Here is a 26,478-nt window from a genome sequence, read left to right on the forward strand (position 1 = left end):
TATTTTTAAGTATTTTTATGAAGCAATTTTGAAGTTTCGATATTAATCTTAAGATGAAGAGAGTTTCCACATCATTTCCATGTCGTTTTCACGTGATTTAACTGTTTTAACCAACATTTTAGGTCCATAGTTGCATTGTTTTTTAATTCTACAGCCTAGAGTGACATTTTTATAAATATGTTCATCTTTGGTGATGTGACCACAAGCTCTTTAGGGTTTTAGAGGGGTAGAACCCTCATTCTTCTTTTTTTTGGGTCTTCTATTTTTACGTTTTGGAGGAGACCCATTGGAGGAGCACACAACTCTTTAACGTTTTTCTGCATTGTGAAGAGCACCTAACTAGAGATTTACGTTTTCCACTCTTTGATTCGATTTTCTTATTCCTTCTTTCATTTCCATGATGTATCTTCATTTTCCAATGTTAATGCATAGCTAAACTTCTATTATGAATCCTTTCCGGATAATGCAAATTTGAGGTTTTTCCATCAATGTTTTATGTTTATTATTTATTAGGCTGCTCCTTATTCTTTAATTTCTAAACTTGAATGATTATGTTATGGGCATGCTTAATATCCAATACCATTTCTGTTTGTTGAACTCGTGCTTAATGGATTTTGTTGTTGGCTGTTGAGATTATTAAACGCACACCTTGCTTTAGGGTATGATGAAACCCGTTTAATCTTTACTAAATTGGTTAATTTTTAGTGGATTGAGAGTAAACCTTGACAACATAATCTAATTTGAATCTAGGATAAGTTGCATTTGAATTAGGGAATAAGTTATTTTAATTCTATTAAAGTAATTAAATTTGTTTCATAATTGCAATTTTAATTATGTGTTGAATCTGTCAACCCCCCTCCCCTTTTGTGTTGTATTTGTCTATGTCTGGAACCTTTGAATGATAATATTGGTCGTTTGGGAGATGACTTTGGGTTCATTACCAAGTAGTATATTTAAATATAATATTTGGTCGAGTACGACCTCAATCAGCCTTGTATTATGGGCGTAATAGTATAAGATTTAATATTTGGTCCTTGTATTTGGGGCATGGTTTAGGCTTAAACCTAGTACTCTAGTTTGGGCCTAAAAAGAGATGGGCCTAGTTTGGGCCAACTAAGTGCGCGCATGGAAACTAGGGTTTTTAACCCTAACTTGGAGACTAAGCTACTTCTAGTAGCTTCCCAAGGTATGAACGGCATGAGCATTGGTGTGAAACATGTGCTTGCTTAGGTAGCAAGTCACACCTTGTGCATGCTCACCTTTTGGCTTTAATTTTCAATTTTCTATACCTTTGTTTCATCCTCTTTTTGAGACATCTTGCTATTCTTTTAGCCTATAAATAGAAGGTTTATGTTATGCAAGAATCAGCTTGAATTTAAGTAATGAAATGCTGCCCATTTATGTTCACATGCCTCTTGTTTGAGCTCACCTCAAAGTACAATTCTCTCTAGTCTACTATAGTCTCTTTTCTTAGGAGTTGGCCTCACCTCTCTCACAGAATCTTCACTTAGCCAAACCAATGTTCATCTTCTCTATTGCTTTCGCGTATCCAATTCATTCCATGGAGTCTTCATCATCTCTTCCAAGACTTCAAGCTAGAAGTTGGACTCATCAATTACTTAACTGAACATCAGAAACAATATTTCCACTTAACTCTTGCACATAGCTTACCAACAACTGCTCATTAATAGAGCAATCACCCTTCCTACTTCTCACAAGCCTTATGGATAGAGTTCCACATCCATCGCTTCCCAAGAGCTTTACGAGTGAAGCCCTCCCTTGCTGCTTCTCACAAGCCTTATGGACAAGGTCCATTTCCCCTACTCTCTTAAGCCTTACGAGAAAAGTAAATAGGTATCACTTCCCACCACTCTCTCAAGAGCTTCCCTAGCGAAGCCCACCTCTATAGTAGCTACGCAAAGTTACCCTTCCCAATGCTCTCCTAGAGAGACTTATGGATGAAGTCAACACTTATGTTCACTATTGAAGGTTGACAAAGTGTCTCACCTTTCACTAAGCCATCATACAAATTTTTAATTCCAACAACCAATACATACAATCGAGCTCGACTCAACCTAATACCACCAAATTTAGGTCGAGGTCGTCTCGGTCGAATACAACCAAATTTAAACATTGGCTGACACAAGCAAATTTTAGTCAAGACCGGCTCAACCGAATTTGGTCGATCTTCAATTAGGATTGACTCTGTCAAATTTTGACCAGGGCCAATTCAATCGAATTCGATATGAGACTAACCCATCTTGACCTTCGGCCTAGACAAACCTATTAGAGCTAGTCCATCTCTACCTTTAGCTCAACCTAACTTTGGATTCGATATTGGAGAGGATTAGAGAAAAAATGAATTTTTTGCCCACCTCTACCAAATTTTAGCCCTTAGTAATGCCAATATATTATAATGAAAAATATCAAACCCAAAGAATAATTGGTCAAGTTACGTATGAAATAAACACCCAATATCAAATGCAATCACTACTTTAAAAGTTTTACAAACTCACAAAACATCTCATTGCCATTTTCATAATAATGATAATAGAAGAATATCAAAACCATAAAAATACCACATCTAAGCCACCACACTGTTATACCAAAACTAAACCACAATTTTTACTTATATAAAGATAATCTAACACATCCATGCTATAACCAATTCTGCATAATTAAAATATCACACCCATGATTTAATATTTCCTATTTAGTAATTAAACACTTAACAGAACAAACATTGTTGTTCATCACCAAGTCCACAAAACTTTCAGCAGCCATTTCATAAAAATAAAAACACTAATTTAACCGATGATAAAAATCAATCCTACGATGATAAAATAAATTATGTTTTACACTCTTACTATAATAATTATTTTGATATTTCATAGGAATCTAAAATAATCATCATTCCAACAAATAATAAACTCAATATAAATTCCCTTTAAACCATATCATCAAACAACACTAAACAAAACCAAATTATATATAAAAAAAAGTTAGCCAGTTCCCCTTACTATGTCAAATTTATGTATTAACAGATTATACCTATATGAGTTTTAGTTTCATACCATTGCTAAGAAGACTTTCGATATAAGAACCATACTGCACTTGTCTGAGCCGATCAACAAGACTAACCATCAGATCTGATACCAATTGTTGGGAATCACAAACACACACGCGAAGCAATTCCAAGATGAAAGTAAAATAACAAGAACACAAAGGATTTATGTGGTTTAGTCAAAATGACCTACGTCCACGGTGGTTGCACTAGATGGTATTTTTGATTGTTAAATTAGGATTACAATTACATGAGTATTTATAAAACTAAAGCAAGTAAATGGGTCAGGCCCTATAAACCCTTCAGACTCCACATACTTAAGAATCTCCCACTTGGAGGCTGATCACATCAACTACAGTCCAAAGTAAATCTAGTAAACCTTAAAACTATAACACTTCCAAACTAGTGTCTTTTTTTAATTTCTGTTTAATTTTTTTTGTCACATGTTAAATCCTTAGTGTGACATGTGGCATTGTCAGTCCCACGTGACAAGGTACTATCACGTGGCAAGGTACCTACCAAGTGTCATTCTCTTGATTTCAATTTAGTCTCCTTATATGTTTATTTTTTTTCAATTTAGTACCCATATATGTTTATTTGTTTCAATTTAGTCACTGCTCTATTTGTTTCAATTTTTCCGAATATTTTTTTACAAAATAGAGAAATATTGTCTCTCCCTTGAGACCAAATTTATTATTTATATTTGTTATTAAAAATGACTTATAAAATTAATTACTCATATTTATATTAAAATTTAATAGTAAAAGTCATAAATAACAAAACATGAGTATAATAATTTCAATAATACTCATATTTTTTTATTAAAATGATGTCATAACATATTACATTTTACCACTAAACTTTAATATAAATTTCAATATTTAATTTTGTAAGTCATTTTTAGTAACAAATATCAATATAACATTTATATAAATAATAAATTTTGTCTTAAAAGAGAGAAAATATTTCTCTATTTTGAAAAAAAAAATATTCAGACTAAATTGAAACAAATAGAGTGGGGACCAAAATGAAATAAATAAACATATATAGGTACTAAATTGAAACAAATAAACATATATGGGGACTAAATTAAAATCAAGACAATGACACTTGGCAGGTACATTGCCACATGGCGGTACCTTGCCACGTGGCGGTACCTTGCCATGTGGCACTGACAATGCCATGTGGCACACCAAGGATTTGACACATGACAAAAAAAAATTTAAACAGAAATTAAAAAATTAAAAAGGACCTAAGAAAATGAAAAAAACTAGAGGCTTGCACGTGGCATGCTGTTAACGATGTTAATACTTTTTTTTTCTGAAAAGGACCTAATTGAAACATTTTTTCAAAAGTTGGACCGAAATTGAAACTTTTTTAAAAGCAAGTACCAAACTGAAACTTCTTAACGAAAACAGTACTATTCGACTAATTAAGCCAAACATTTAATTTTTAACCTTGTCTCATCCTCAACATCAGCTTTCCACTTCTTACAAGTATTAAATACTTCTGATTTTTGCTTCAAAAAATAAACCCTTACCTTTCTAGTGGAATCATTAATGAAGGTGACATAGTATCATGATCCTCTTAATGATGAGACTGATGTTGGCTCATACACATTTGTATGAACAAGCTCTAACTTCTCAAGCTTAGGGATCTTCCTTGTCTTAGCAAAAGTAAATATTTTCTGCTTCCCAAACACATATGGTTCACAAAAACCAACTTTTGCCTCTTTCAATTCTGGAATCTTCCCCTTTGAGATTAATACCTTCATATCATTCTTACTCATGTGACCAAGTCTTTAGTGCCATAGAGTCGAAGGGTGACCAACCACTAATTGAATTTACTTCTTCTACAAGTAATTCTACCATGTAGAGGGTTCATTTCTTCCAGTCGCAAGCAACAACTAGATTTCCCTTACTAGATTCCACTAATTATCTCTAAATATGACTTGATATCCCTAAAAATCCAACATGCCTATAGAGATTAACATTCTCTTCAGTCTTGGAATATATATGACATCCTTCAATGTCTAAACTATACTAATAAAAGTTCTAAGATTTATATCTCCCATTCCTGCAATATCTAAAGCTTCATCGTCTACAAGACGAATTATGCCAAATTTTCTAGTTTTGAAATTTTTCATCAAGTCCTTGTAAGGAGACACATGGAAGGATCTACCAGAATCTAAGATTCAGGATTCAAACTTGCTTTCAACACAACAGATCAATGCATCATCAATATCATTTTGTATGTCAAGCCATTTATTCTTCTCAAATTGTTATATGGTCCATTAAAGGTAGATGGAGGATATGCATAAAGAATGATAATGTTATGAAGTTTAAAGTTGCTTGTTTGTGAAAAAAAAATTATTGTACAGATGAATTTCCAAATTTTTAAATTGATAAAAGACTAGATTTTCAATGATTTTATTCTTTTACTCCTTTTATTAAGTTATATTTTTTTCCTAATAGATTTTAACTCCCATTTTTTGTTTTATTTAATTCTTTCTTATAAGTTTTTTTGTAAATTTGTTAAAATAAATTTGGCTTAATTCACCATGTATTTAAAAAAATATATTTCATATTATGAGATCCTAAAAATTATATTAATTAGAAAAATATGGTTAAATATTTTAAGTAAAAGTTAAAAGGGTTTGTTAATTATAATTTAAAGATTTATTTTATTCTAAGAAGTTTTCAAGATTATATTTGAAGATTTATAATTTGGGCTTGTGAAAGAGTAGTAAATGTGAAATGAGGCCTCGTTACTATTTAGGGTTTTTATTAGTGATGAAGCTTTCGGGTAAAATATATTTTTGGAACGGTGTCATTTGAGAGTTTGTAGGGTAAATGTTGAGTTTTTAAGAGTTAAGCCTAAGAGTTAAAGCAAGAATAACAATTCAGGTAAGGAGAGCTAACTACTCTTGTTCCTTTTCTTGCTTGAGTTGGTGTTGTAATAAGAGTTAATCTTGTTTATTTTTGTTTGTATGTGATCATGATTGGCTATGGGTGTATGTTTAATCATGCATGTGATGATTTGTTTTATTTGTTATTTGTCATTATTAGTGCATGATTTATGTTGATGGATTATATCAAGTTTTGGATAATAAAGTATGATGGAATAAGGTTAAAACCATAATATATGCATTCTAGAGGAAGATGAGCACCACTTTGTTTTTCTGTTCCAAACTGTATTAGCAAAATTTTGATTCCTCTTCATTAACTGTTGGATCAGGCTGAAATTTTGACAGATGATTCTTAATATGTCGTTCTTCACTTAGACCATTGGAATAAACGATTAGATTTTTGTGGTTATAGAAAAATATCACACACAATTATTATATTTTAGGTTTCTCTTTCTTGGTTCTTCAAATTTGAGAGCATTATTAATTGAGGTATTGGCCAATTGAGAGGCACTTATTTGTGCTTTTAGTTTGAATTTGGAATAAAAGAGTGTTTATTTTTAATTTGTGAATGTTGTAATTAAAATTGGTTGTGATTGGTGGAAATTGAGTTTAAGAGTTGTGAGGAATTTTAGAGACTTTTGTGATGGAAATTTTAAGATTTGAGTCAAAGTATGTATGAGGTATAAATTTATGGTTTTTAAGTAGGATGTGTGTGTAAATAAGTTTAACAAATTCCATTTTAACATGAGGATATTGTGAATGTTATTAGACTATTTTGATGATGGACTGTTGAATTTTCATTGTAAGAGATGACATAATTAAGTTAAGTTAATTTTATTCGGTTTGTATTGGAGGTGCACTTCGTTGAGGCTCTCGAGAAGAATAATGGGAAGTTGTGTACTTCGTTAGGGCTCTTGAGAAGAGTAATGGAAAGTAATGTACTTTGTTAGGGCTTTCGATAAAAGTAATGGGAAGTTGTATACTTCGTTGGGGCTCTCAGGAAGAGTAATGGGAAGTTATGTACTTCACTGAGGCTCTCAAGAAGAGTAATGGAAAGTTGTATACTTCATTAGGGCTCACTAGGAGATTAATGGGAAGTAGTGCGGTTATTGGTAAGCTACGTGTGAGAATTACAAATCGGCTCTTGACACTAAGATCATTAGTGGTTGTATTATTTGATGTGATGACACGTTTTGAACCTATGATGATATGTTTGAACTATTTTTTGACACAATAGGCTTTGTGAATGGTTAACAATTGATGAAATTGAATGGTATTGTTAGACTCTAGATGTAAGAAAGGTTTGGGTGAAATGTTATATTATGATTGATGTATGTTGGTTATTGTTCCTGCATGGACAATGTTAAGTTATTATGAGGCTCAAACCTTATCTTACCACATTCTTAAGATTCCTTAGATGAATGCTCCACGGTCTTGTTTGCCAAGTCTCCCTCATTTGCTACCTTGTGCAAGTTATGGAACAAAGGAGGGAAACCTGCAAAAACGGGCTCCGGCGATCAAGTCAGCAAAAGCTCTCAAAGTCAAATCTCATATTAGGATGCTAATGAATTGCATACCTCTAATTACCTAGGTCCACCTATATATAGAGAGAGATTTAATTGCCTTTTTTATTACTTTACTCATTTCCTTATGGGCCAAAGCTTTGGCCTTTGATTATGTTTAATTAGGTTTGACCATATTTAATTGGCCTTGACCAAGTCTGATTGGGGATAACCATGCTTAATTGGGCCTACAATGCAGGCCCAGTTCCTTTTAGACGTACTTCGCTTTGGTGTATTTTTGTCTAAGTTAGTAGAGTTTATGAACATACCAAAATACTCATTTTCCCATTCACTGTCTGTATACTTGTCATCAGCTGATGTATTCAGTTATACATCTGTATCTTCTTTCCTTTTGGCTGATGGTTCCGAGTGGTTGTCCGAATTTGTCGTGATGTAGGCGACCTTTAGTATATGTGGAGTATACAGTTAGTGCTTTGTTTGTTCAACTTCAAGAAGAAAAAGTCTTATCCAATAGAAGGTGATTTTTTATCAAAATGTTGTACTATTTTTAAGATGTACTTAATTGTCTCTTAAAATAAATTTTGAATTTTCAATATGTTTGGACTTGGATCGACTATTTTTTTTCCATTTGTAACTTTTGTTCATTTAAAAAGTAAATTAAAATTAAAATAAGTTATAGTACATATTATAAATTACTTTTTCTTTATGATTTATCCGTAAAATGTAGATAATATTTTAAAAGATAACAATAATTTAAAATAATATATAAATTAATTATTAATATATAGATAATTAATAATATAATTTATTCAAACTTATTCATTTAAATTTAATTAAAATTCTATATATTTTTTATTTTTTGCACCAAATTAAAATCAGAAAAAAAATTGAACAAATTATCTTACCATCTAAATTTATTTAACACTAGACTAAATTATTATATATATATATATATATATATATATATATATATATATATATATATATATATATATATAACTTTCATAATCTATATAAAGAATTATTTCAATTATAGAATCAGTTTAGACCCAAATTAAAAGTAAAATTATTCATAAAATTTTATCTTAAAAATTGTTGGTACACCTTAAAATAATATTTGTATGTGCCCGTCTAATAGATGATGTTAAGTAATACTATTCAACAAAGATTGAATAGTATTATTGCACCAAATTCTATATATTTTTTATTTTTTGCACCAAATTAAAATCAGAAAAAAAATTGAACAAATTATCTTAACATCTAAATTTATTTAACTAAAATATTATATATATATATATATATATATATATATATATATAACTTTCATAATCTATATAAAGAATTATTTCAATTATAGAATCAATTTAGACCCAAATTAAAAGTAAAATTATTCAAAAAATTTCATCTTAAAAATTGTTGGTACACCTTAAAATAATATTTGTATGTGCCCGTCTAATAGAATCTATATTCTTTCGTATATAAGCCAAAGTTTGAATACTTTTGGAACATTATTGCATGCGTTTCTATTGCATGACATGCATGGCCTCTCTTTGTTATATTCCTGCTAATGCATTTGGGTTATCACACTTGAATGCATTCATGAGCTCATGGAATAACCAATTATTTCTTTTATGCGTGCTTGAGTATGGGCCCACGACAAGTATTAAATTCCAAACCCGTGGGGAGGCTATATACATCCATGTCTCTGCCTAATTCCCAGGCAATTTACACTTTTATGCATGCTCTTGGGATTGGATGGAAAGTTCACCCATTTGGTTTTCCTTTATCTAAGTTGCATCTTACTAGAGAAAAATAACTACTTGAGGTTAACGACTAAATGAAAAGAGATGCATAAGCTTAGATGGAAAGTCATCCAAAAACTATCTTAGAAGCGTTAAGAGCAACACACAAGCTCGGATGGAAAGTCATTCAAGAACTATTTCAAAGGCACCAATTTGGATGGAAATCCATTCGAAAACTATTTCAAAGGCATAAGCTCGGATCAAAGTTCGACTCTTAAGAGCCTAATTCTCCAATTCGTAGATGAAACTTTAATGAAGTCCAAAATGATGATAACTTACAAATTATCAACCACGATGTCAACAAAATTATCAAGGCATGAGAATTCTAATAAATCAATACGAATAAGGTACGAGAAGAAACTTGAAAGTACGAGTGATACTCTTTAGCAGAATGTTGACTTCTTGAGGATTTCTATGAGGAAATTTGAAAAAAGGGACTAAGCAAAACTCTGACTAAGAAAGACAAGGTTTTTAAGATTGTCTATAGTGACTCGCCTCTCTTTCCTAGGAGTCTACTTAATAAACTTTCAACAATATTTCTCTTTAGAAAAACTTCTATGCACATCATAGTTGGGAATTTGGGTAATATCACTTACACAATCCCTCATGTAAAACCCAATGCTCAACCAAAATCATCATCACCCTTCCTTACAAGAAAAGGGAGTCACCCGCTACTAGAGCTCGGCAAGACAACACTTTCTGAAGAACAAAATGAAGAAAACCCCTGAGCTGATCTAAATCTCATTTACAAAGTCTAGGAAGAAACCTGTATAAGAAAAGCAACAGCAAAATAGAGAGTTGTATAGTAGATACAACACTTGAGTTAAAGAGTAAAAAAACTTGACAAAATAGAGAAAGAAATATCCCTCCAACAGAAATATTCTAAGGAGTAATTGACGAACTCCTTTTGAGTAATGGAGTCTCGTACAACAACCACTCCAAAAGGATATAATTTTGATCTCCAAAACGTCGGGATCGGTAGAGTAGACCATGGGAAGAGTCTCGGAGGTCAAAGAGAAATCACATTCCACCTCACCCACATGAAAGAGTAGCTCGACATTAACGAAAATCCCTCCAAGAGAAACACCAAGTTAACTTAAAGCCCTCCAGACAAGGAACTGAGTTACTTAAACAGTATCATAAGCAAAGCCCTCATATGAGGCACTAAGTTATCTAGACGGTAACATAAATGAAATCTCTCAAACGAGGCACCGAATTACTTAGACAATAACCAAAATAATAGCCCACAAATGTGGCACCCGAGATTTCCTAAGTAGGTAGCATGCTCAAAGCTTGCCTAAGGTGACAACACGCACAAAGCTTGCCTAAGTCGGTAGCACAAAGCTTACTCAGATAAGCAGCATCAAATCTTGCCCAAGTCAATAATTCAAAGCATTCAAGATAACATCCATGATCAAAGACGACCACCCACACTCCGACCAAACAGTCAATCACCTACAAGGTCAAAGACTATACAGCTCGGCCAAACGGCCCATCCACCTACAACATTGTAAAAGTCGACCACAACTCTTCCAAGAGGTCAAACAGTGTCGCAACAAGTACATCTTACACACCAATCAAACTCCCGAGACTGGAGGGCTTATGTACCTACCCAACCAAATAGATGATGCTAAGTAATGTAACCCAATAAGGCCCAATTAACCTCATCACCAGAAAAACTACAAAAGATTATAATCTATTGGGGCAAATATTCACATATTAATGATAACTATGAAAAATCTTGATAGTTTGATTACATCTTGATATTCCTTGATACCAAATATTTGTAGAATATTTGGTATATAAGGTAAGGTGTCACATTATTTATTCTAGTTAAGTTGTTATTTTATTGATATTGGTTAATATTATATTTCTTGTTTTATCACATGAATCCAAGGCCCAAAAGGACCTATAAATACACATAGTATTTCACCAAGAAATACACACTCTCTCATACTCATTCTCTCTTACATTAAAAATCTAAACTCTCTTACTAACTTAAACTTAGAGTCTTTTGCAGGTGGTTCTTCCTCTGTGTTTCAACCCTCAGGAGCATAAATCAAAATTCTCCAATGGATCTTTATTCTGTTCCAACCCTCAGGAGCATACATTAGAATTCTTCAATCCACTCAGATCTTGTCACCTATTCAAAGATCCACATGTCGGATCCTGTAAGAACAATAATAAAATACTTAAAAATGATTTTTGAAAATAAATTATTACAATTCACAAATGTAAATCGCAAAAATTTAATAACATAAATTGCTTTATTTTATATATTTATAAATGATGATTTTATTGAAAAAAAATGTCATCAAATTAAAATAAAGACTTTTGAATAAAAAAGTGAACTAAATTGGGTGACAAAATTGATAATCGGGTAAGTTAGTGCTAAAATTAAGTGAAAAACCTTGGACGGTGAACTATGTGGTACATGGCTGTGCTGAGGTCAATGAAATGTACTATTAAGTATTATGGAATTCCCTCTTTTTCCTTCATTCATTCTTAATAAGCCCCGCCATTTTCGGTCACAATAGGATGAATATAAGGAATAAAAATGTTTGTATGTGTACCTTGGTCTTGTTTTTATTTTAGTTTTTAAATTTTAAAATAAATAATTATTAATTTTTTAATTTAATAATATTAATTTTGTGTGTGTTAAACAGTATTTTAAATTGGCATTTAAGTTTGAAAGTGTTAAATATCATACTCTATTCAAACGTCAATTGAATACATCTAAAATATTTAATTCAGTTGAATTAGAAAAAAAAATTATTTATTTATTTTTAAAATTCTAGATGTCAAAATTTGGAACATCGAAAAAATATATTAAATTCTTTAATATAAAAATAGCATGCAAATTAGTGATTTTTTTTCCAATAAACTAATTTCAAAACGATTTTTTTTGCAAATAAACAAGTGTACGCATTATTTACAGGAACAGGCCTGTTTATTATTTATATTGAAAACTTTGTTATCAAATAATTAAATTTTTGTAACGTGAAATAGTATTATCCGTATCGAAAAAGTGATCGGAATTCGGTTTGTGAAGAATCAAATTATCAATGAACAGTAATATCGGATGGTGGGAAGTCACCGAAAATTTAGTTTTGACAAATTAAATTTCCAACTATAAAACAGTATTCATCCAAAGTCAGAAATCCACTCAGGATTTGGTTTCTATAAAACTAAATATTTATTTTTTTCAAAAATTAATGAAAACGGAAACAAAGAATTTAGAAAGATAAAATAAAAAGTCCAAGTGGAATTCAGCCAAACTATATGGAGCCTCAATCCTAACAAATATTCTTACATCAATGACTTATTCTGCAAAACTTTGTAAATTCGGCTATCTAGAAATCAAATTTTTATATGAACCATGAGTAAGTCTATTTCAATAAATACTATTTGAACAAGTTCATTTAAAAAAATTAAAATTGGTTTATCAGGAGAAAAAAATCGCAAATTAGTATTGATATATATCACCAAAACATCATCCTGGTCAAATATTTAAAGAAATGAATGAGTTACGTGGTAAATTAATAGCTTTTTCATCTTCTAAAATCTTTAAATTTTAAAACAATATTTTTTTGTTTTGAAGATAAATATAAATATATTTTCAAATTAGAGAAATGAAATATAAAAATAAAAATACCTGGAAAAAATAATATGGACTTTATTTTACCATTTAGTATATATACATAAGACTTAAATAAGTTTTAAGTTTATTGTAAATTTGGATATTTTTAACTATTAATTAAATCTTTTGATTTATTACATTTTTATATATTTTTATATTGATAACAAGGACAATTCTATTGATGGCGGTAACATCATATATGTAAGACCATAGAAAATGACGTTTTAAAAGTGATAGTGGTTTAAAAATAGTGAGACTCGATTATTTTAATATTAAAAGGTTTTAGTATAAATAGAATTGTTATAAACGAGTTTCATTATTTTAAAACACACCATCTCTCTAGAAACCATTTTTCAGAGTTCTCTGACTTCTCTCTAGAGGTTCTGTCTCTCTGGTCGTCTGATTGAAGAACCGAGACCGTAGGATTGATCATCTCGGCGAGCTCTTCAAATTGGACCGATCAGTTTCTCTATTTGCGTAAGTTGAGTTTCCGCTCTTTTTTTTAGTCTTTTTCTGTTTTCTATTGCATGCAAGCCTTCTTCCGCTTGCATGCGACGTTTTAATCATCAGTATGAGTCTCTGCTGATCAGTGATCATAACGGTATGTCCTTATCGTTCTTGTGATGTTTCTATGTGTAGATAGAGCATCCTGTGGAGTTAGAGGTGTTGACGTTTTTAAGGCGTTGACGTTTATAAAGTTGTCTAAACAGGATAACAGGTAAGGGAAGCTAACTGTTTTACTTGAATTTCATCTAGAAATCATTCTGATGACTTTGAATTGCATGATTGATTGTTGTATGAGTGCTTGAATTGCGTAATTGAGTGTATGCTTGGATTGTGCTAGATTTCTTTGTTGTTGCATGTGAGAACAGATTGGGAATCTGGTATTTTCGCCTAAGCGAGCAGCTCTCGCCTGAGCGAAAACACCAAAAACTCATCCCCTGTTTCTGCGCAAGATCTCGCCTAGGCAAGCCAGTCTCGCTTGAGCTAGAGTCACTCTCGTCTAAGCGAGACAGCTTAGCCTGAGCGAGAATTCGCCCAGAGTTTGGGTTGTTCTCTGTTTTGAGCCTCGCTCAGGCGAGAATGACTCGCCTAAGCGAGAGAGCCTTTTGGCCTAGGCGAGACCTTCTAGCTTGGGCGAGAACCCCTGCAGTTGAGTGTTATTTCTTTGTTTCTAATGGATGAAGCTATGTTTGAATGTTAAAATATGAACTTAGTTATGATATGCATGAATTGTTATGACTGGTAATATGTGTGGTGAAATTACATGAAGTTGGAATGTGAGAAGAAGTGGTTGAACTAGGATTTCAAGGGAAATTCTAAGAGGAATGTTTTAATGTATGTAAGGACATAAGGACTCGGTTTTGGTTGGTATCCTGACGCTCCTAGTAACCATTAAGACTCATGTAGAGTATGATGGATTACGTCAGGGGGAGTAGCAGGAGGTCCTGGTCTATGGACCCGATCCGCCATAGAGGTGATGGGACTTACCTTGGGAGTGGTTGGGTGATAACCCCTTGTGTCCAAACTCTGCAGAGTTTGGGAACCGTCGCAAGTGCAAGCCACCAAGAGATTCGATGTCGCTTACATAATTCGGATATTGAGTCTAGAGTCATGTAAATGTGTCGTGGTGGTCTATATGATTCTGGTGATAATGAGAAAGATTGCATGGTTTCTGTTTATAATTGAACTGCATGATTCCTTAATCATATTAGCTTACCCTTGCTTTTTATGTTCCTGTCTTGTGTTGTATGTTTCCTTTTGCGATGATCACCTATTTGGTGGGAGCAGATATGGTTGCAGTGTCAAAGGCACTTCTGGAGGATGAAGAGCCATCGTGTTAGTGTTGAAGAGGAGGTTTCCAGTGGGAGCTTTAGCAGTGGTCGGTAGTACAGAGTTTATTAGTTTAGTTTAAGTGTATAAGTGATATATTTTTATAGTCATACCTTTTGTAAGACTATATTAATATATTGGGTACTCTGGATTATCTGTTTTGGAACTATGATGAAACTCCCTATTTTTATTAGTTTTAAGCTGCTGAAATTGGGATGTTACAATATACAACGTTCTTACTGAAAATAATAAAAGTCATGTATTATTTTTCAATCAGATCACTTAGTTAATGAAAAATTAAACAGTAGTATTTCAATCGAAAAATATAAAAAATTTGAGTATTCCATAAATATATATATATATATATATATATATATATATATATATATATATATATATATATATATAATATGTGAAAATGAAAAGACCTAAAAAGTAACTAAAGAATAGAAGTGGTCTTTATAAATGGAAATTAATTCTTTTACTATTAAAAGGTCTACCTATAAATAGAAAAACTAGTTAATCAAGTTTTGTTTTATAAAGTCACAATCTCTCATTAAAATTATTATATTCTCTTTTTCTACATTTTCTCTAAATTTTTTACGTCTTTGTTCATCTTTATGAAGATCAAAGGCTATCATAGGATTTTTGGCTAAAAGCAAAACAATTTTGCTCCAATCAGGATTTCCAACGGATTAAGTTCATCTTTTATCCTGTTTTTTAGTCATTTTAGAAATTTGTTTGCATGATGGGGAAGGGTGCTTGCATGTGACTCTTTTTTTTTCTCCTTTTCGAGTCAATTTAGTGTTTTGAGTTGCATGTGACCTTATAGTCTATGCATGTGGCTCAAATTAGTTCAGAGTGAAACTCTATTTGCCTATGGTCATGAGGGTATGCTCAGATCTTTTATCAGAGTTTTCCTTGTGTAGTTAGAGTAACCTATGAGAGTTATAGTTGTTTGGAGCAACCTTTGAGTTAAGAGTTTTCTATTCTAGGTAAGAGAAGCTAGTAATATTCTATGCATTATTGTGCTTTGATTGTATGAATTAATATATTGAGTAGTGATGATTTGATATGATGAATTGATTTGTGTCCTTGTTTGAGGTGGATCTAAATTTGTGATGTACATGTGTAATTTGATTTTTGTTTTACCTAGGATGTATCATTTTGGTCAATTTGTTTTGTCTAAGGCACTTTAAATGAGTATATATGCTATTTTTAAACTAAAAAACATGTAAAATGGTTAAATGTTCCAAATAGATTATTTAATACATTTATTGAGTATCTACATTTATGTAGACTCTTTGGGCGAGCAAGTGAAAAATTTGAGAAAAATTTAAATATGTATTGTGTTTGTGTTTGTGTTTGTGTGTGCATGTGTGTGTGCATGTGTGTGTGTGTGTTGTGTATGTGTGCTCATGTGTGTGTGTGTGTAGTGTGCATGTGCATGTGGGAGAGGAGGTGTTGTGTGTGTGTGTGTGTGCACGTGTGATTGTGTGTGTGTGTGCGTGTGTGTTTGTGTGTGCATGTGTGTGTGTAGTGTGCATGTGCATGTGGGGGAGGAGGTGTTGTGTGTGTGTGCACGTGTGATTGTGTGTGTGTGTGTGTGTGTGTGTGCGTGTGTGCATGTGTGCGTGTGTGCGTGTGTGCGTGTGTGCGTGTGTGTGTGTGTGTGTTGCTATAATCTGGAGGGACCGTATGAAAAAGGATTGTGTTTCAACATAGAAGGAATTTTCCATGTCATACGAGGATGACTGAATTCGTGATATGTGACTCTCTAGAGTGAGAGGTCATATTGTAGGTGTACAACCTCTGAGTTTAATTCAATACATAAGTCTTATCAAAGTAGTGTCTCAAGATAGAAGGAATTTACCTTATCATGTGAGGATGACTTAATTCGTGATATGTGACTCTATGAAGTAAGATGTCATAGGGCCAGTGCAAAACCTTTAAGTTTAATTTAATACATAAGTCTTCTGAAAGTAGAGTTAAGTGTTTATTTTATTTTGAATGTTTACAATTGATAACATGATGTTAATTATAAATAATTGACTTTGATGGTTAAGGTAATTACTATTGGTATATGTGATGCATTGTAAAGATCACTAGTTTACCCTATCTTGTGTATATTTCAATTCCAATTATTATGTGATTCACAAGAGATGATGTTTCATATAAGAGTACTTAGTAGGGTTGAACAGAGAAAAAATTTGTATTTATTGACGTTATGTATATTTGTTTATTTAGTTGTGTTCTTTTTAATTTTAAATATATTTATTTTTTAGAAAAAAAATATCTCAAAGAGGACTATAAATACGCTTATATAAATTTATATGTATATGTGTTTTAATACAATTAATGTAACGTAACTATTAGATAAGAACGTTACAAACAAATATCTAAAATTATGTGAAACTTAAAATGCACATTCAAGGTTACATAAATAATTAGAACAATTAACTCATCTCCCAGAGTGATTAAAAAAATCAAATATTTTTTGTTAAATCTTATTCCAATTTGATTATTGTCATTGTACACTATTGAAAAAATTAATGCACATACTATATTTATATATTCTAACTCTATCTTTTATATTATATTATATTATATATATATATATTATGTTTAAATAAAAAAATTGAGATAAGTACATTTAATAGACAATTTAAAGCACTTCATAGAAAAAAAAATTATTAATCATATAAAAAAATTAAATTTCTATAGAAATATATTAAAGAATTTAATTTCTGAAAATTGTTGAACAAGATTTAAATTTGTTGATAGAATCTTGTAACTTGCATCTACATCTTTATTTATATTAAATATTTAAAACTATCAAATAACTGATATTAAAATTTTAAAATCTATACTATCAATAAAGAGAATCTTTTATAACTTTTTCCACACAAATTCTTATTATTTTATGTACTTTCGTTAACATAAATAATAAAAATATTACCCACAATAAGATTATAAAATTAATTTATTTTATAATTACTTTATATGAAAATATATTTAATAATTTTATTAATATTTTCTATTTTAATAACTTACTTTTTATTTTTTATTACCATAAAAAAATAAACATAGCCTTAGGCACATTTGTTTCCACGAATAAATATAAAGAGGATATAATAAAAAGTAACTTATCCTGTTAAAACTTGATATTTGAAATATGGTTCATTTAAACAAAATATTAAAAAAATTAAACCAAAATGATTTATTGTTAAAATATTTTAAAATTTCAATATTAAAGCTCAAGTCAACACTTGGTTGACAATTGATATAAACACTGTTTTGTTGACTGTTATAGTAATCAATAGAAAAACTGCCATACAAAAATATGAAATATAATTTTTTTAAAATATTTAAGGAAGGGTTATTTTACTTTTAAAAATAATAGAATATCATTTAATAGATGATTCGTAAATATCTGGTTGTAATTAATGTTAATTAAAGAAATTTAAAGATTAAGTAAACTAAAAATCTTCGTATATTAAATAGCTAATTAAATGAGAAAGAAATATTTGTTTAATTTGATATCAAAACTAACCCTAAACCCTGAATAAAAGTTACTGCGTGTCAAAATTATTTAATATTTAAAAGGTAAGACTCAAATTTATCTTATTCTTTTAGTAATAAATATCTCGTCTTTATTTTATATATATATATATATATATATATATATATATATATATATATATATATATATATATATATATATATATATATATATATATATATTCACACCAACATAGGTGATTTAAATAAATATGTAATGTAACATTTTTATTTAGGAGTAATTACAATTTTTAATAAAATTAAAACTTATCAAAACAAATAATTAATATTTATGTAGTACTGAAAGCGAATATAACGTAAAGTGATATTTCGCTAATTATATTGAGACTTAAGTAAAAATAAATTAAATTTATAACATGTAATTAAAACTGCATAACATATTGAGAGAGATTAAATCATCAAATATGTTATCATGAATTTTTTTTAGAGTTTTGTTAATTCTACTAATGGCTAATTTTCATTAGTATTAGTGTGTGTGTGTGTAGAGAGAGAAAGAGAAGGGCCTAACTTGAAATCTTATTTGTGAGTTTTGTGTCCAATTTCATTTGAATTTAATAAGCATTAAAGAGTTTGACCAAACAAATTAAATATTTTAAAAATAATGTGAAATTTTTAAAATTTCTTTCAGGGAAGTTTTTGGTGTTATTTTGGATCAGAGTAATAGTATACGTGAATTTGAATTTATTATGAACATTACTAATATATAATAAAAATATTGTGAAATAATTTCGATGGACATTAATATTTTTTTAATACCTATCCTATAAAATTTGTAAGAATACTTTTATAAAAATATTTTTATATAATTAAATTATTGAAAGATTTGTAAACTATCAATTTAATAGAAACGGATGGTTTTATGGAGTTAATTGTCAAAAGATTGTTTCACTAATTTAGACATTAAAAATAACTATTGACCTTTAACATTTTCAATGAAGTTATTATAACCATCGGTACCCAATCAATGCCATTTAAGGACCTATTTATTGCACTTATTTTTCCAGAATCAAATTTATGGTTCCGAGATTTTTAGTACAAACTAAATAAATTAAAACTTCAATAAATTGATACTTGAATTTTATCAAGTATGCAGTCAATATTATCAGGCTAACTGAACAGTGACATGGTCATATATTAAATATAAGTATATAATAATATAATGTAATTAATAATAAGTTATACAATTAATTATGGTGAGATTATTCATATAGAGTGAGATTATTCATAATTGTTTTTTGGATTAAATAAATGACAAAAACGGATTACTTTCATTTTAAGTGGGTGTTTACTTCAGAAAATATCTTTTATCATATTCCTTCAATCACATATCGTCAATTAATACAGTAACACGTAAAGAAAATTTTGTATTTTTTAAAATATTTTATATTTGTTTGAGTAATATTTTAAAATATGTATCCAACGGACCTTTAAAAGAACAGATCCGAAATTTTTTAAATATTTTTAATTTTATATATTAACAATATATATATATATATATATATATTGAAATAGTTAAAAATTAAATTATGTTTATTTTTACTTTTTATAAAACATAGTTAATAAATAATAAAACATGAAATTAAATATAATAAATAATAAAAATATTTATTAATATAATTTTTTTTTTAATTCTATTTTGAGTTTTTTACGTGTTGTACACCATTTTTACTTTTACTTTTTTTAAGAGATAAAAAGTGAATATAAATTTATTATTTTTGTTCTCATTCTTAATATGTTTTTTTTTCTTGAAAAAAGTTTTTTCTTTATTTGATATTGAAATATTAGTTTAATCATTAGTATTTTTTTATTTCATAAGTCTTTATGTATTATTTTTTATGAATATAGAAGAAAAAGTAAAGTATTTAATGTGTTTTTCATAACTAATATAATTGTGTTTGTTTAAATTGAAAAGAAGCATATTTCACTTCCTTTTACATATTTATGATACATCCAATTGTTCAATTAGATGAGTATTTCTTAAGTTTTAAAAAGATAGAGATAAGGTGTTTGATATTAATTATTTGGAACGTCATACAAGAAAATATTTTCAAATATGGAAATATCTAATTAATGAAAAATGGAAATAGAAAAACTTATTTAAAATTTAGTTCATATCAAATACAATTTAAAAATTATAAATTTTGAGTGTATTATTTTGACTTCTCCAAAATTATTAGTCAAGATCACCATTTACTGAATTATTATAAAAATTAGTTTAATTGGGTTTTAAATACTCAAAAAATTAGATTTTGTAATTAGATTTTTATTATTTATTTTTTCTATTGATAATTATGATTGTTCTCTTATTCAATATTTTTGCTTATTCATAACTATTTGTATTTTTATAATTTTATGGGGTAAGTATGCTTTTTAATTGCAAAATTTAAAACTCGTCTCTCAAAGTTCTTATAAACATCATCGATGTACTTTAGTAGTGCATGGAATACGTTGTCCAAAACCAACAACCTTTACTTTTAGGTGATGTGTTTAACGATCATGCTGACTAGATTAAAACATCATAACATGTGGTGACATATGTCAACCACGTATGACGTTTTAAAAAAATATTTTATTTTATTTTATTTTGTTTTAGATTTTTTTTTCTTTTGGTTCTGAATGATGTATTTCATGATTAAGTATAGGGATGAATTTTATATAAATTTTTAAAAAATAAAAAATTTCAATTTCGCATGTAACTTGAGGGACTAAAGACATACTTAAGAAATATTTGTTTATTAACCAACAAATATAAACATTTAATTCACAATGTAACATTAGCATAAACATGTTCACAAATTCAATATAAGAATATGTGCAGAATTAGTGCATTATAATGCAGGTTAAATCTTCATAATGTGTACCATAAAATTCTTATATATCTACTAACGATTTTACTCCAATGAGTTTTGCTTTGTAGAACATCTAAAATTTATATGGTATGTGTGCTAAAGGATTACAAATTGCACATTTCTTAAAATCTAATGGATAATCTATATGAAGAACATAAGAGCAAATGAAACAAAAATGATTATGTGTAATTGTTCTTATAGGACCAAATTGTACCCCTTGGGTTCACTTGGTTGTTTTGGTACTTGACTTCTAGCTGATCTTTCCTTACTCCGACGGTTGTCTCGAACCGATGCAGGGGTGCCTACAAAAGATACTTCAATGCCTAAGTCAGCGCTGGTTATGTCAGAAGTTCAGAGAATATTTTTATGCGTAATCAATACATAGAACAATGTGCTATTTATACCCTTTTTACCTGTGGGTCCTACCTAGAATGGGCTTTTGGGCCCAAATACCTTTTTCTACTACCTTTGGATCCAATGCTAATGAGTAAATTACCAAGAGGTCCTTTAGAAGTTATTGGTAAGCGTTAGTGGGGTTGTATTGAGTGTGCGGTGTCCGGTATGCGGTCATGCGAATTTGAGTGGTTGGGTACTTCTTGTCCGCCTAATCGTCTAAGTGATTATGGTTGGATGTGGGCTGCTTCTCTAGGGTTCTTCAATGCGAAGCAAGCGGTCTAAGAGGGACGTTGGTGGCCGCGTTCTTCATAAGAAGGGGGTTTAGTGCCAGGTATGCAACTCAGAGGACTGCTAATGGCTGCATGCTATATAGGGAAGTCTTCAGCATGGAGTAGGCAGCCCAGAGGATTATTGATGACCGCATGCTGTATAGGGGAGCCTTCAACATGGAGTAGGCGGCCCAGAGGACTGGTAATGGCCGCATACTCATGTGGTGTGGTTAGGACATCAGCCTTCTAGTCTTAAGGAGTGTAGTGACGTATAAACTTGTTGTGAGTGCCTGACCCCTAAGTTCGTATTGTCGCTTTGATTGTGTGTTTGCAATTTTCATTTATGGCATTTGGCTGTATGCTCTATAAAGGTAATCAAGTAATTGTGTCATAATCACCATTCTAGTAGGAATAAATGAAATGAAGATGCATGTTTGGAGACACATATGAAAGATAAGAAATATGTAGTTAATGTTGTGATATTGCGACGAAGGTATTAATACATTTGTTAGAGATATTGATACATTTAAAGTTTATGATATTGTTATATAAATAATATATTTTTATATAATCTGAAATCTTAAAATACTATATTAATATATTTTTTATTTTGTTAATATATCTTTGAATATTATTAAGAAATATCTTAATTTTATTAGTTTTATAATATTAAAATGAAATGTTACATGTATAGGAACTAAAAACAAATTTAATTTTACTTTTATAATTTTAGTTTTCATGTTTTTCTATTTTAATAATTTTGTAATCTATAATTTTATACGTTATAACAACTAAATAAAACTATTGGACAAAATATATCATTATTTAAATATCAGACATATAATCAATTGAAAAATATAATTAGTTTGAATATTCATTGATAGAATTTTAATTAAAAAATTTCAAATTTATCAATATTGAAATGTAGTTAATTTTAAAAAATTTATAATTTTTTATAATATTTAGAATATATTTTGAGTGTTTTAAAATATTTCAGGTCAAAATTTAAGAAATACTACAAGTTGTAAACATAAAATCTTTTGAGACGAATGAAAAATATTCAAAAACACTGATATTGTACACCGGGAGATGAAAAAATACAAATAAATATATAATAAAAATCAAATAAATATGTTCAAAAGAAAAATATCGTACCAGGTAAGTGTGCCACACAAGATTACACTCACTATTCACATTCTGACATTTTAGCTTTATTAATGATTGGGTCCACCACTAAGTTAAAAAATTGTCATTTTTTTATTCTTCTAAGAAAAATTACTGAATAATAACATTTTAGATTTTTCCAGTGAAGTCATGGTAACTGTTGACATGTATATACAAAAGGATGAGAAATATTTTCCTGCACTAACGAATAAATAATAAATAATTTAAGCAATGCATTTATTATTAAATTAAAAATAAAAGAGTGAGTAACTTTATTTCTTGAGAAATTAGCAAATAATCAAAGTTATTAAATACTCTTTAATGTTTTTAAAATACCCCTTTGAAAAATAAATATTTTAAATAACATTTAAATCTTTTAAATTTAATATACCAAAAAATCATGCTTCAGTGAATGCAAATATTTAATACAAATTTAAATGCCATTTAACTGATATCTCTGCCTCCATATCCACACCTAACGTTTCATTATAATAACTAGCATCAAATGAGGAAAACTTGTATTCATTATTCAAAGCACATTTCAACACTGTAAAGTTATTATGTACAGCCAGAGAAAAGAAAAATAGCAAAGAAATAATAATTAAAAAAACTAATTTCTACATGATATTCATATAATATTAATGACAATAATGGTAGCTTTGAATCCAACTATCAACATTTAGTATACCTTAAATGAATTCATTCAATTGATGCAAATTCAATCAATTAGAAAAAAAATTGATTAATTAATTGAAGAAAACCAAGACAGATTTGTAAACAATAAAAAAATAAAAAATGGAGGAATTGGAGATAATGATTCATATTAACAGTATTGCAGGTAAAAAAGAAGGCAAAAATGTCAGAAATTGGAGAATTTTCTATTAACATTCCTAGTAAGACAGCATGACCTTTTCCATTTACAATAATAACCCCTGGCCAATATCACTAAACAAATAATCCTATCCTTAAAAGAACCTAAATTTATCATCATCTATCATTCCATTTACAAAACCCTTGAAAAAAATAACAAATTATACTGAAAATGGAGACAATTCCACCAATTACCCTAAACCAGGCACTTAAATTGATATATTGAGATCAATCCTAGGTTTTTTCATGGATGGAATAGGAACAAGAGAGTTGCACCTAGGACACTTAGGATTGTTCTTCATGATCATCACATATGATAGACAACCAGGGCACCCTGCAGCCATTGGAGAAGAAGCCAGCTTCTCTTCACTCTCTTCCTCTTGAGTGTTTTCCCTGATTGAAGAAGAGGATGAAGAATAAGAGGGTGATGATGCTGAGAGTGTTGGCTTCAAAAATGAAGTACGTTTCTTGATAATAGGCTCTTTCTCTGCCCTCTCCAGTGCAGACTTAACCTTGTCAAGGGTGCACACACTTTGATAGTTGCTTGAGGGCAATGAGGATGAAACAAGTTTCAAGTCCAAGCTTGATTCATCAAAGAGGTTCAATAGCACATTGGATGATGAAGATGAAGATGGGAAATTTAGGTCCTGAAGCTTTGGCCCTGCTGCCTTTGCATTGAGTTTGTGATCAGATACTGGTGGAGACCCTATTGTGGTGGTGTTGCACTTCTGAAGATACACTTTCCCTGACTGCACCATAACAATTTCACCAACCAACCAAAGTTTAATTAATTACAGAGCTATAAAATGACTTTGATTTTCATACTTATCATCATACTAAGTGTCATAAAAGATGGAAATTTGTAAGAACAATTATGAGATCACTAACTAAAAAAATTCACATGGGTTGTAGGAATTAATTGATACAAAATACTATAACAAACAGATAAAACAAGTTAAATTGAGAGATGCAGAAGAATGAAATTTGATATGAAGGGTGTGAATGAATCTATGGGGGAGAGTTCAGAAATGACATCATGGAAAATATGAATCCTATAGATTCAGCTTTATGAGAAATAAATACAAAGGTACAAAGGGGAGAAAATTGAGTAATTACAAACCTGATGTTACATTAAAAGGCAAAAGTTTAACCATACCACAAAAGAGAAAAATAATAAAAAATCACCGACTGAAAAGTTTTGAATTTTATCCTTTTCTTCTAAAAATAATAATGTTCTGTTTCTTATCATCAGATACCATGAAAGCAAAGAGCAAACGTTCCAAATCAGAGCACAACAATGAACGCATAAACATATTCTGTTCATAAATAATAATCAAATCAAAATCATAAATCATAAATAATAAAAAATTGAAATAAAAAAATAAAGCCTCCCAGTCAAAGAATTCTACAGCAAGAACGAACTCCATAACAAACAAAGCAAAAATCTGAAACGGTGAAACAAGGAAAACACAAACAGAACACAGCGATTTCATTCCGTCGTTAATTTTTTTCATCGAAAACGTGACACAAACGAAGAGAATTTCCGATTCAGGAATCATGACTTTTTCCAGTGAAAGAGAAAGGTTTTATTTATTTATTTATTTTCCTTTCTTATTATAATATTTTCTCGTAAAAAAAATAAAAACCCAGAAAAAACTGAACAAACCTGAAGGTCAAGGCGTTTTTCCCAGCCAGAAGGAACCTGCAAATCGAGGTCCAATTCCTGGGATTCAATTGAGGACCCACCAAGAAGGTCGCGGGTAATCAGAGCCGTTGATTTCTCACCGTGTGATTCGTTCCCGACGGTTCGATGTTGCTCCTCTTTGTAGCCACCACCCATGACCCGAATCAGAGAGCTAACTTCAGCAGCCATTGCTGCGCGTTCTCACAGAGGATTTAGAGAGAGAGAGAGAGAGAGAGAGAGAGAGAGAGAGAGAGAAAGAAGAAGATAGAAGAAAGGAAAACAGAGAAGAAAGCAGAGGGATGTGTGAGTTCCTTCATTTGTGTGACTGTGAGAGATTTATATATGCCAATAAAGATAGGTGATGGTACGTTACAGTAAAATTAAAAGACAAAAAAAATCCTCATTGAATTAAATTAAATTAAATTGTATTAAATTCAGTTTTCTGGCTTTGGTAGTATCGTGGGTTTTGAATTTTAAAATGAATTTGATTAAATTTTAATTAATTGTTTCATTTAATGTGGAGGGGTATTAATTAATGGGTAGTGGAGGAGTGGGAAGAGAATTCAAGAAAAGGGTGGCATGTAAAGTAATGGGAGCATTTAATGCATAGAATAGTAGTAGTTGTGCCCTAATCCGGTAATTTCTTAATTTAAATCATTTATTCACCCTCTTTCAATTTTTGGGTAATATAATTATCACAAGAATTAATAATCGTCATAATGGCATATAATGTTTTTTTGTATTTATTCTCTTATTTACTTATTTTTTTATTGAATATATATGCAAACAACTTTTAATGGTTTTAAGCTCATAAATGAACTTTGGACCTTGTGGATGTGTGACGTTCGATTTGTATTATCAAACCCTCAATAAATTTTCGTTGAATACTTCTTT

General features: G+C 30.0%; 1 protein-coding gene across 1 annotated transcript; it reads right to left on the minus strand.

Moving 5' to 3' along the window:
- Nucleotides 1-23,887: 23,887 nt before the first annotated feature.
- On the minus strand, nt 23,888-25,900 carry LOC114177874. The gene is made up of 2 exons (XM_028063501.1): nt 25,567-25,900; nt 23,888-24,649 (listed from the first exon to the last, which is right to left on the minus strand). Exons 1-2 carry the CDS (start codon nt 25,771-25,773, stop codon nt 24,110-24,112), a joined length of 747 nt encoding a protein of 248 aa, XP_027919302.1. The 5' UTR covers nt 25,774-25,900; the 3' UTR covers nt 23,888-24,109.
- Between the last annotated feature and the right edge of the window lie 578 nt (nt 25,901-26,478).

This window comes from Vigna unguiculata, chromosome 1, assembly GCF_004118075.2.
Source record: "Vigna unguiculata cultivar IT97K-499-35 chromosome 1, ASM411807v1, whole genome shotgun sequence".
In the NCBI taxonomy this organism is placed as follows: Eukaryota; Viridiplantae; Streptophyta; class Magnoliopsida; order Fabales; family Fabaceae; genus Vigna; species Vigna unguiculata.